This window comes from Sceloporus occidentalis, unplaced genomic scaffold (genome assembly GCF_023333645.1).
Source record: "Sceloporus occidentalis isolate IW3139 unplaced genomic scaffold, rSceOcc1.0.p SCAF_1, whole genome shotgun sequence".
Classification (NCBI taxonomy): Eukaryota; Metazoa; Chordata; class Lepidosauria; order Squamata; family Phrynosomatidae; genus Sceloporus; species Sceloporus occidentalis.
This window is the reverse complement of record NW_028316981.1, coordinates 33,047,401-33,060,874: the sequence shown is the minus strand read 5'-3', so window position 1 is coordinate 33,060,874 and position 13,474 is coordinate 33,047,401. Positions and strand designations below refer to the sequence as shown.

The 13,474-nt window shown below is 39.2% G+C and overlaps 1 protein-coding gene across 19 annotated transcripts in view; it reads left to right on the top strand.

Annotated features, from left to right (window-relative positions):
- The window catches only part of LOC149321295 (membrane-associated guanylate kinase, WW and PDZ domain-containing protein 1), a 607,636-nt gene that overhangs the window by 493,429 nt on the left and 100,733 nt on the right, over positions 1-13,474 (top strand). For all 19 annotated transcript variants that reach the window (XM_089519146.1, XM_089519138.1, XM_089519129.1 and 16 more), the window contains 4 exons: positions 1,072-1,202; positions 4,721-4,813; positions 8,245-8,430; positions 10,297-10,917. In XM_089519146.1, the coding sequence (XP_089375272.1) occupies positions 1,072-1,202; positions 4,721-4,813; positions 8,245-8,430; positions 10,297-10,917 (1,031 nt within the window). The remainder of the gene's footprint in view (positions 1-1,071; positions 1,203-4,720; positions 4,814-8,244; positions 8,431-10,296; positions 10,918-13,474) is intronic.

Sequence of the window (13,474 nt, the reverse complement as noted above, 5' to 3'; positions counted from 1 at the left end):
ATAGTCAAACTCTTCTTCACAGAGCATACTCTGTTTCACCATCCTTTGCAAACTAAAAAGAAGGCATAGGTGTAGGAGGTGTAGGTGATGCAGGCACCAATAGGTCTTATCAGGACAAACCCGATCTTTTCCACTCTTGTGATCATTAAAATAAAAAAGTGCTTGATCCTGTGTCACTGTGAAAGTTCAGGTTACCCAGTTACATTATACACAGTTTTGTTATTCATTGGGCATACTGTCAGCAAATCTACATTCAGTTGTTTGCACTGCTCCCTTATTTTCAGTGGAGCAGTGCCCAAGTTGGACAGACTTTAATTTCATTTCCTATTTGTGAATCATCCAGGCTTGAATGAGTGGCAATATGTTAGTCTAATTCTGGCACAGGTTCACTGAAAACTATGAAGCTGTACATGAACTTTGGGAAGTGATTTTAGATATTATTAAACAATCTTACAGCAACAGAATTAATTTCTGTTTATCATTTTTTCCTACCTTTATTATTACTGCCACCTATTCTGTATTGACATAACAGGGTTTGGAGGCATCATGTGTTTACTTGAGAAGATTTTGGATAGGTTTATTAGCTTTCAAGATTTGTCTTTTTGTTAAATTTGTCTACAGGTTGCCTTCACTGCAGGTAGCTTTTGTGAAGTTTGGTTCTAAATTATTACAAGCAATTTGCACATGCAATGATAACACAGTGAGTTGATCAGATATCTTAGCGATCTCTCTCCCTTTGTAATCAGCTGAGCCAAACAGTGGTTGCCCACCTAAGAAACTAATTAATCCAGAGAGGATACATAAATACAAGCATCCCATCTGCCTTAATCTCATTGTTTGCAGATAAACTGTTACTTAGAATTATCCATATGTGTTTAAGAGGTCATGAAAGATAGGATACCATGCTTAATTTTTTGCTTTTTAGTTCAGCATTTTAGTACAAAGTAAATTAGCATTGTGCTCCCTGATCTTTCATTTGACTTGTTTACTTACCCCCTGTTTGCAGAATATTTAAGCATGTTCACAATGAATGCTCCATTATTTATACCAATCTTTTTCTTCTTTTTTTAGCCACATCAACAGGAAAACACAATATGAGAATCCAGTTCTGGAAGCTAAACGGAAGAAACAGCTTGATCAGCAACAGCAGCAGCAGCAGCAACAACAACAACAGCAACCACAACCATCACAGCCACCTGAAGGTTGGCACTTGTCTGTGCAAAATCATTGGGATCGAACTATTTGTGAAATATGATATGCATTCTCTAAGGGTTTCATATTATTTAATAATGTCGGCCTAAATCTAATTTAGTCCCAATCAGAATGGATCCGCTAAATCAATGGAATTTAATTTGTTACTTTGGGCAGGTCTACATTGTCCATAATACTCTGGGCTGTCCCTGGAGTATTACGGTCCCAAAGCTGCCCTGACACCCCCCCCCATTACCTGCATTACCTTACTCTGGTCACCTGTCTACACCTGCATCCCTGCTGTGCTGCCACCACTGTCACTGCTGGCACATGTTGCTCCCCCTGAGGTCACAAACAAGGTACCCACGATCAGTCAGATGGCTGGGTGCCTTGTTGTGACCTCAAAGGAGCAACCCATGCTGGTGGCAGAGGGCATCACCACAGAAGTCTGTGTAAACAGCTGTCTTGTGTTATTCCAAAGTGCTTCAGATTTTTTGGAAAAATCTGGAACTAATGGTAAATCTTTTAAATTCACTTTAAAGCAGGGCTGGTCCAGATTCGCTGCAGGACCACCCTTTCCACATGTAGACAGTCCACAGTCATATAGCGCCTTTGGCACGTCATCATCTGGACAGGGTGATGTGAGGGCAGGGAGAAGCTGTTGCAAATGGCCCATATAGACATGCCATTATCAAGTTCCTATTAATTCAGTAGGTCTACTCTAGTTGAGGTTAGCAGTTGGATTTAGGATTTTAATTTCAGGCTAGCCCAAGATGCTATCCCAAACAAAGGCACTTGCCTAAACAAAACAAAAAAGTCTTTAGCTAGTCGTTATGAAATATACCCAGCATTTGGTGGTGAATCTTGCAATTTATTATCTATATTTTCTAAGAGTTTTTATGCAACCATTATATTTGGGTGGGTGGGGGGTTGTTTCATTTGTTGGGTCAGGATTCAGATGTAAGTCATGGCATTATACAACTGAGCATGTACCACCCAGACAAAAAATGGGAAAGTGGCTATTGCAAAATCACTTTGGCCTGTTACAGACTGCCAAAATAAAGCTGCTTCGGGTCTCTTTGGAGGTATGCTGTTTAAATGATGCATGCACCCTAAGAATCCGGAAGCTGCACCAAAGCTGCACTCCAGTGCTTAGGAATGGAGTGTGGCTTTGGCACAACCTCCGGACTCTTAGGAGCTATGCATCATTTAAATAGCATACCTCCAAAGAGACCCGAAGCAGCTTTATTTTGGCAGTCTGTAACAGGCCTTAGAGTATTCTTCCGTATAGAAAACAAAACCAAGGATCAAAGTGACCTATAGATAAAGAAAAGAAATCTGTGTGGATCTTTGATTTCCATCTGATATATGGATAACAAGAGGTTATTAAGTAGAACATGCGTTTTACATGCAGTACTTCCAAGGGTCAGTCTTGGGCATCTCTGGGTTTTTTGTTTATTTTAAAGATAGTACCTAGCACATCTAGAAAAGTCCTCTGCCTTAGAGTTTAGCGAGCAGTCATTCTGGTGCCCTCCATATATTTGGGGCTATAATTGCTATTATCTCTGACTGCTGTCCCTGTGGGGTGTGTTTTATCAGAGCTGTAGTCCAAAACAACCAGAGGATATGTGCTTGCCTATCCTTGCAGTCAGTTAGATGGCCCAGTAGTCTGATTTGGTATAAAGTTGTTTTCTCCACAAGGTTTCATAAATAGAATTAAATTTACACAATAACCACAACTGTATTAATTGGACACAGGCCAGTGCATAACTACATTAAACATTAAGCCCAAGTAGGAGGCCCAGACTTGGATGAGTTGTCATAGGACCAGCAAAGTTGTATGCATAGTACAATTAAGAGAGTTCTAAAGACTGAGGTACACAAGATGATTATCAAGCTGGATGTGTAGAGAGATCTTGTAGCACCTTTGAGACTAACTGAAATAAAGAAGTTGGCAGCATGAGCTTTCATATACTTCAGTCTATGTAAGCCCATGCTACCAACTTCCTCATTTCACTTAGTCTCAGAGGTGCTACAAGATCTCTCTGCATACTGATTCTATATAGACTAACATGACTATATCTTTGAATTCAACCTGTATGTGTGTATGTGCATGCATACATACCAAAATGCTTAAGACTTTCACAAATAAAAATAATACTACCTGAAATTTTGTACACAAATAAGTAATAATATAGATCCTGGCCACAGACACAATATGTTCCCCAATGACTAAAGGTATGAGCTACCCTAATTGCACCTGCTGAGGTTTACAGACACTTGTCCAGGTCAGCGTTGCACACATTTGCTTCCAGCAAACTAGCCTCAAATTACAGAAGTATGGAAAAAAATACAAATTTCATGTTATACAGTTTGCCCTTCCTTTACGCGGGGATCCATTCCGGACCACCACCACCACCACCACCACCACCACCCGCATGAAGAGAATTCCACCTATGCTTGAGCCCCATTTAAATGAATGGGGCTTGTGCATGTGGCAGTGCGGTGGTGCGCATGCACCATTACTCCTTATGGGGCGTGTCACTCCTTTTCCCAGAAGAAAGCCATGTAAAGCACATGCACGTATGACGTGGGAACACTGTATTTTTATTTTTGTTCCCAAACATGCACCGAGAGTTGAGCTTTGTGCATTAAAGGTGTCAACATAGGCACATGGCATAGTGGTTTGAGTATTGTGCTATGACTCTGGAGGCCAGGTTTTGATTCCCATCTTGGCCACGAAACCCATTAGGTGACCTTGGGCAAGTCTCAGGCTCTCAGCCTCAGGGGAGGGCATTGGTAAATGTCATGTGCAGAAATCTTGTAAATAAAAAAAATAAAATTAGACGTTTGCCTTAGGGTCACCATAAGTAGGAAGCAACTTGAAGGTACACAACACACACATGCATACAGAGTAGCAATATCATATCATCCCACTTTGGCACACTTTGCTTTAAAATTTAGTCCAGGGTGGAGCAGTGGTAGAAGAGACCATATTAATCTCAGTAGCATCACTTCCTGGAGGAGCAACAAAATGGGGTGGAAATGGCATCCAATAGCTGGGGAGCCTTCCATCTTTTATCAGGAATGCCATGAAAAGTTAAAGTGAGGGCACTTCCTCACTTCCCTTTGCAGCTGACTTTTCTCTGTTCTCTAGCTAGCAACTCATGGGGTTAATGCTTCTGAAGTCATGCTTGCCACTTGGTGGAAGAAACATACCCTTCCCATCCCACTCTACCATAGTACTAACCTTCAGAAGAATTCTGCCTTCTCTTTTCTTTTGCAAGTAGAAACAAGGAGCAGGAAACTTGATCCCATGCTTTTGGTCAGTAGGTGGACAGTACAGTATCTTACTCAGGCAGACCTTGATTATGTCATTTTATACAAGGGACACCATTTTACAATGTCATTGTATATAATGGGACTTCAGCATCCCTGGAACCAAACTGCAGCAGATACCAAGGGTCTGCAGTAGATCTTTCTATGGTCTAAGTAAAGAAGAAACATAAACTCAACTTTCTTTTCTCAGAATGGACAGAAGAGCACCCACCTCTTGCTCCTCCTGCTGTTCCAAATCATGCTCCAAACAACCAGGAGACAGTTCGAGATGCTCCAGTACAAGGTAAATTATTATCCAACTTGCTTCATTTTATGAAAGGGAAACAAAGTAGGATCAACTCCTTGCTTTATCAGTTCTTCCTTCCCATCACAGCACAGTGCAACCCTCCAGTCTTTCACCAGGGGGTCAAAAGACGTCCAGGAAGAGCCATGGAGGTCCTTTGGTGGACAGGTGTGGGACAAGAAAAACAAGAACATTGAGCAGAGGCAGTTAATTGTAGCAGAGGGGAGAGGTGTCTTTCTTTAAAATCACAAAGTTGTTATATCCCAAACTGATAACAATGCAGAAGCTGAGTGTATAGCTGACACCAAATTTATTTGTCACTTACACAATTTGCTGCAACATGAACAAATCTGACAAATTCAAACAAATTTGAACAAGTCTTACCAAGAAAACACCATGATAGGGTGTCCATAAGTCAGAAATGACTTGAAAGCACACAACAAACCAGGCATGTAGCAAAGCAAAGGCCTTACAAATTCAAATATATAGAAGGACCAATCTTGCTGTAAAGGTTTTGAGATTTTTACCACCATAGTTTCTGAACACCAGTAGTGTTTAATACTTGTGCAAAAACCTCTGATGTTATTACACTTTCAGAATATACCAGTGTTTTCTGTTGCCATTGTCACCCATACAACCCTTGAAGCTACTTCAGATCATATCCAGAAACTCTTGTACATGCTCAGGAGGGAGCTTATCTTTCAGGCCATTCAATACACTTGTCAAAGATACAGAATCATAGTGTGAGCATTCATTGAGCCATTCACAAGACTAGTTCAGCATGTGACAATCCACTGGAAATATCACAATATATTACTCACTTTAGCCCATTGAAATAATATGTAATTAAGGCCCAAAACACATGGCCAAAAGGTGTGGCTTCTGGACACTTCAGGGGCCTGGTGCATAGATGATGCATGCCCCTGGATCAGCTGGAAGCTGCTCTGCAACCATCTAAGGCAGCCCAAAGCCAACCAGAAAAGGAACGGCAAAAAGCTGCTCCTTGCCAGCTGCCCATTGAGGGCCTTGGCAGCGTCTGGCTTTGGTACCACAGTGGCCAGTTGTCATGGTTCCGGGACAACTGGGAGTTGACTGGGGCTGGAGCAGTCTCTGTGCTCCAAGCTTCCAGTGAGCTTCTCCCCTTGACGAACTGGCGCTTGCATTGAATTTTTTTTTAATGTAGTTATTGGTATGCAGAAAAGCAAATTGTCAGATTGCTAATGAATTTAAGTTAATATACATATGCATTTCTTTGGAGATTACTCATGCCGTATTTGTCATTTTGCTTTGCAATTTTCTACTTTCAAAAATTTATTCATGCTCTAAGATAATTAGCATCACTTAAAGCTATGGTGTCCTGAGTCACTTTTAAGACTCATATTATGTATCATATTATGTATTGGCTGATGTTTGCAATTATATATTTTTTATAAATATTGAATTCATCCTTGCATTATTTTAAAATAAACTTATTTAAATATTTTAAGACATATTTATTGTCATGAATATTACTTCTTTATACATACTACCGGCATCTAGCTCTTTAACTAACCTGTGGTCAGCCATGGCTTGTCTTATTTATCAGTGCTCATCAATGCCTTCCTAACGTTATGTATGATTTCTTTATCCTCCCTTAGCACTACATCTATGCTTGTATCCTAACAGTACATGCTTGAATCCCCTGCTTAGATTTCAACACATACAGTGCTCAGATCAGCCCTGTGCAGAACAAAACATTCCAACTGTCTTAACCGTGGTCCTCAAGGATGTAGCCACAATGGAGAAATAAAGCAGTTTGAAACCACTTTAACTGTTATGGCTGCATCCTGTGGAATCTTGTGGTTTGTAGTTTGTTGTGGTACTAGAGCTGTCTGACAGAGAGCACTAAATCTCACAAAACTTTAAATTCCAGAATTCCATAGCATTGAGCCATGGCAATTAAAGCAATGTGAAACTGCATTATTTATGCACTGTAGATGCAGCCTAAAAAGAAATTGGAAAATGTTTTGATTCCAGAGTTAATGTTGAAAACATTTGCTGTTGATGTCAGCAGCATACATGTGTATAGCCGAACATGTACATCAGAACCACAGTTCAATTCCCAGCAAATTAAATGGCATCATGAAGTACCTGTTCTTAACACGTTAAGAAACAGCTGTTTTGAATCTGATGAGACAATAGTCTGGCTTGCTATAGGGAAGCTTCACGTGTTCATTAGTCAGCTACCCAGATCACCAACAATCTGCAAACCATTGTCATCCCATCTTCCAAATATTTATATTTGCCATGCAAATGGCCATCATCATCATCATCATAACCCATTGGCCTGTGTAATAAGGACATTGTCACATGCATGCATACTGATTTGTCTGTGAGAGGGTTCACTGGCAGTCACAGTGTATTGTGGACCCATGTGCAAAACGCATATCCAGGCATGATTTAGCCTGCACATAGACCAAAATTCAGCGATTTACCTGATGTCTCCTTTAATTGACTCTGTAACCGTATTAAACTACAGTGGGTTTTGGAAGCCAAAAATCAATGCACTTTTATCAGACCCTGCCAAAAATTATACAACATTTTTATTAGATCAAGGAATCACTGCATGGATGCTTTGTCCACCTGACTTTAACCCTACTGCCCAACATACTATAAGGCTCAAAAAGCCGCCACCACCCTGCCCCCCCCCCCAAAAAAAAGAAAAAAAGCATGTGAGGCTTTGGGGGAAAAGCTCTGCCTGCTGTAGGTTTCTGAACCCTTTTGAGTTGGTAGGTCCCGGTGTTTTGCACTGCTTGCACCTGGGGTATGGAATCAGTGAGAGTATTTTATCTTGATAGCTGACCTATAAATATATTATTATGATCATCTCCCTTTCCCTACTCATATATGCATCTACAAACACCTCCAAGTTATTTGGATACTTTTGTTTGATCTTGTTATTCAATCTATAGAAGACATAATGAAGCCATACCACTGTAAAACTAGAACAACTTTAAAGGAAAATCTGTACTTGAACTAGTTGTACTTAATAAGGCCATTTTCTTAAAAGAATTTGTAATTAGGCTGTACATTACAATAGCAGTTCAGAATATCACTGCCTGTTATCTTCTCACTAGATGGAGTGTATTAATTGCTATAATGGTTCCAGGCAAGGAGAGAGGGCCATATGGTGCAGCTGAGTTTGTGGTGGGCATGCTCCTTTTTTTTGTTTTTTTGTTTTTGAGCTTCCTAACAGTTTTCCCTCTCTTTTAAAGGGAGTGTTCAGTGAAGTTTTATATCTTACTTATCCTTACAACTTAGTTTACTTCATTGGTGGCAAAAGTGGTGAAGTGGGGGGAGGATACTAGAGAGATGAATATTTATTTATTTATTTATTTTGTCTCCTTGTGTCTCCATCTTGGCAAATTGGCTAACGTCTGAAACGTCTGCAGCCGGAAAACCATTTTTCACACGAAACCCATCTGAACTGAAAGGGAAGTTCATTCACACCAAGCTAAGGAAAAGCAGCAGGGGGTTTGGTTTCACGGTTGTTGGAGGAGATGAACCAGATGAGTTTCTTCAGATAAAGAGTTTGGTGCTTGATGGCCCTGCTGCCCTGGATGGCAAAATGGAAACAGGTACAGCTATTGCTTTAGATAAAAGAAAAAAATAATAATTGTGTGCTACTCATGTAATACCATCCATTCAAAAATTTTGGCTAGCTAGCATAGTCTAGGGAGTGGATTTTTTGAGGCTGTGAGACCTTGAAGATCTAAGGTCAAACTACACATTCAGGCCTTGATTCAAGGTTCTATGGAATGTGCAATTGCTTTGACCTCCATCTTTCATCTATAAAACAAAACCAATAAAACTTGTCTTCACCTAAGGATTTTAAAACACTCAGAAGTGCACTATAATTTTTTGGCTACTCGATCAATAAAAGTCTGGTACCTGACAAAATAAGTAAACAGTCTTGTCATAAACTTCTGTGGCTGCTAAGCAGTATTGTAGTTGATGTTGTCACCTAGATGGGATGCTATTTGAAAAACAGAGAACTAAGAAAAGGGATAGGCAATTACTTGATGGCCCTTTTCTGTAGCTTGTATATTTTGACAGTTTCAGTCTCAGTGCAGATGAGTTACCTGGCATGTATTCTGCTAATTGCTTACTGCAATGCAGCATATGTCTCAGTCTGGATGGAAGAAAGAATGGAGTAATAAGCCGAGGAACAGCCTGCATGGGATCATGAATTAGACTCACCAATGCTTCATAGGTCCCCATATTTCTTTTTACACATATTGCAGTTATTTGAGATAAACAACATCTGAAAATGTCAACTGACAAGGGCAAAGAATGTCACTTCAGAGTTTGTGTATCTCAAGGTCTATCTTGGAAGCCATGATGATCATTAATCCTTGACATTCATTAATTCATTTATATCTGTCATTTATACATTGAAACATTTAGGCTTTGTGAATTCATAGCATGCCAAGGATAGGGTGAATAGACCAAAAAGGAATGTCCAAATTGACTGGTTAACAAATTTCCCGAAGTAGTATTCTGATTCACAATAAAAAAGCATCACTGCAGTAAAATGAATGGCAATCATCAGTTGTTTTATCCACACCCTGTTGCCATGAAATATGTTCATGAATACTATAGTTCAGTGACTCTCAAACCCTTCCTCCAGTCTCCTGAAGATTACTGGCCATTTTAGCAGATCAATTAACATCCCTTTATTTTATTCTATTTTATTCTTAATCACCAAGACGTGGAAATCCAATGATTCCATCACTTTCAGATTTGAATTCATGGCCCAAATTCATTTCTATTAGTTTACACTGGTCTGATTGCTATGTGTTTAAAAACCTATTTTGATTTTCACCTCCTGTTCCTGTTCTGTACTTCTTTATAAACTATGTCGTTAAAATATAACTGCATTCATATGAAAAGAGGATAACTATTGGCCATCACTGAATAATGTTCATACTCTGGTTCTGAATTATTTTCTCATCCTTTTACTGTGTGGGGGAAACAGAATCCATGCAACTCATTCTGTATGTGCTAGGCAGCTAGGGGTTTGAAAATGTAATTCTCAAATAACACCTCACCTACACCAGTGCCATAAGATATAAGCCAGTTCTGAAATTGAATAGGCTTTCAAACAAAGCATGTGATATGACAATGGGATATGTTTTCCCTGCTTAGAGAAAAATACTTTATTTAAAATAAATCCTACTGACCATGCTCAAAACAATATGGATCAAGATTTAAAGATCTCCATATTATATGAGTACAGCCACTGTGGTTATTGTCGCACAAGGTATGTCCTGAACCAAGGATACTAAATGATACAAAGAATATTTTTGCTGAAGACAAAAACCTTTCAGTTGTAGGCATTTGGTAAGTTAATGATGTTTCCTAAACTATCATGACATGTTAAAGCATCTAGAGCTTTGAATGTATGTATAAACTCACACAGTGTTCATCACTTTTTTCAATAGGAGACGTTATTGTCAGTGTGAATGACACCTGTGTACTGGGCCATACGCATGCTCAAGTTGTCAAAATCTTCCAGTCAATTCCCATCGGTGCCAGTGTGGACCTAGAACTGTGCCGAGGCTACCCTCTGCCTTTTGACCCAGATGATCCCAACACAAGCCTTGTGACATCTGTGGCCATTTTGGATAAAGAGCCGATCATTGTGAATGGGCAAGAAAACTATGACTCCCCAGCAAGCCATGGTAGTAAAACAGGGAAAATCAACGGAATGAAGGAGCCTAGGCCTAGCAGTCCTGCCGAAGTGTCTTCAAATGGATCCCATGGCTACCCTAATGACACTGTATCTTTGGCTTCTTCTATAGCAACACAACCTGAACTCATAACTGTACATATAATTAAAGGACCCATGGGCTTTGGCTTTACTATAGCAGACAGTCCTGGGGGTGGAGGACAGAGAGTGAAGCAAATTGTTGACAGTCCAAGGTGCCGAGGCCTAAAAGAAGGTGATCTTATAGTTGAAGTCAATAAGAAGAATGTGCAGAATCTAACTCACAACCAAGTTGTGGATATGCTGATCGAATGTCCGAAAGGAAGTGAGGTGACCTTGCTTGTGCAACGAGGAGGTAAGACTGATGAGTTTAACTTTTTATTTAACACTGAGCAACACAACTTATTTAAACATCCATGTTTTAAATACACATAGACACCTAATTTGATTACAAATGGTTATCCCTTGCACTGTGATATAAGAAAAAATGTCCTTGATGTTTTGGGTTAAGTCTAGTGTTTCATTTTTATGCCTCTGTACAAGCGTACTGGTAAAAAATATGGCATATGGTATTAATCTTCCCAGAAATAAGACAGAAAAAGGCAGATGGAAATTGATGCATTTATAAGAGTCTAAATTGACATTTGAACTTTGTCATCCAAATAAGATGAGATAGCCTTAATCAGGAACCTACCGATTTTAATGAGAAACTTAAATGGTCAGTCAGCTGAATTTTTATTAATGAGTTTCATTTCTGTCTTCTCTCTTGGTGCCATTTTATTTCATCATCTCATTGCAGAATTATAGGAAAGGAATTGTAATTACTTTGGTTCAGTTATTAATTGCTTCCCAAATAAAGATGTATTGATATATGGTGCCTAAATACATTTTCCATACTTTGTCTGTTCTGGTGTTTTCCTGGATGAAGGAAGGGCCACCTTCCTTGCCTTCCCTTCTCAGACTTTTTTGGGCTCTCCCTAACCTTTTCACAGTGCTTATTTCTAAGAAAGAATATATAGCCTCAGTGTCAGTCAGCACATCCCCACAATGGTTGTATCCTCTGACCAGATGCTAGGGATTTTTACAAACCAAACTCTCTGCCTGTCTATTGAACTTACAAATTTGAAAGGCCCTTTGACATCCAATTGTCTGTTTGCCTCACTTTGGCCCAGTACATACCTTGGATGTACTCCAGGCTGGCAGCGGCGTTTTTTCTACCGGTGGGAAACCTTAGCCACCGAACCACGTGACTTCCTGCCGGTGGAAAAAGAACCTGCAAAAAGAGGGTTCTTTTTGCGCTGTGGCTGCAGCATAACAAGTGCGCCACTGGCACACTTGTTATGCAAGCACCGCACGGGACTGTGTAGATGCCATGTAGCGCTTGCATAACAATGGTGGCACCTGTGTGTACAGGGCGCCACCATTTTGATGCCCTCATCACGTGCTAGGGTTGAGGGGCATCTGGCAAGCCTAGCACGTGACGAGGGCATCTTAAAGGGCCATTTGTACCGGCCCTTGAATGAATTTCATCAGGGAGCAAAGAAACAGAATCTATTGTTTTCTCTGTGCCCCATCTTCCCTATGCCTCATTTTCTACTCTGCTCTCATGATATGTTTTCCCCACTCAGTGGCATGTCAGTTGTGGATGTATGTCTGCCAGTCTTCTGAACTTACGTCATGCTTGTGTGATATATTCCTTCTTTTGTTATACTTGAATAACTCAGATTTCAGAATATTCTGCACAATAAAAGTCTTGCGACTTGGTCATAATATTGGAAAATCCCTTGGTAAACTCCGAAAAAGTCCTCCATTTGGTCAATGATTTTGGGGAGTGTGTGGGATTCAAAATAAATAAATCTAAGTCAGCATTAATTACATGTAATCTGGCTAAAGAGAAAGAAGAAAAATTACAAATTAAAACTGGAATACAGATTCAGAAAAAGGTCAAATATTTGGGGATAGATATACCAAATAAAAACAGTGATCTCTTTGATAATAACTATAAGAAGAATTGGCAAGAAATAAAGAAAAATTTAGAAAATTGGACAAAATTGCAGATATCTTGGCTTGGCAGAATAGCATTATTCAAAATGAGTGTGCTTCCCAAATTATTGTACCTATTCCAGAATTTACCAATAATAAAAAATGACATAATATTTGGCCAGTGGAAGAAAGATATATTGAAATTCATTTGGATAAACAAAAAAGCAAGAATAAAATGGTCATCATTAACAGACAGTAGGGAAAGAGGAGGCCTGGCTTTAACGGATTTGAAATTATATTATAATGCATGCTGCCTCGAATGGATAAGGGAGTAGATAAATTTGGAAAACCGCAAATTATTAAATTTAGAAGGCTTTAATTTAATTTATGGATGGCATGCATATCTATGGTATGGGAAGATTGCAAAGAATAAAATCTTTAATGATCATATAATTAGAAGTTTATTGTCAAGAGTATGGAATAAATATAAGGAGAAAATATACAGAACTATCCCAGACTGGGTTTCACCACACGAAGCATTGCTCAAAAGATCAGGCATAGAGGGAAGAAGCTGGTTGAGATATAAAGATATCTTAAAAATAGAAAAAGGGAAAATTATAATGAAATCCAAAAAAGAATTGGAAGAAAATGTTATCAAAATTCAGTGGTTTGCATATTTACAACTAAGTGAACGATATAGGATAGATAATAAGCAAACAGGTGTAAGTAGGGAAGAAACGGAATTAGATCTGATTATTCGAGACGACAAAAGGAAAGGGATGATCTCAAAATAATATAAATTCTGTCTCAAATTAGAATTGGAGAAAGAATGGATTAAATCCTGTATGATCAGTTGGGCAAAAAATATAGGACACACAATAAATTTATAAAGATGGGGAAAAACTTGGGGAAAAGATTTAAAATTCACA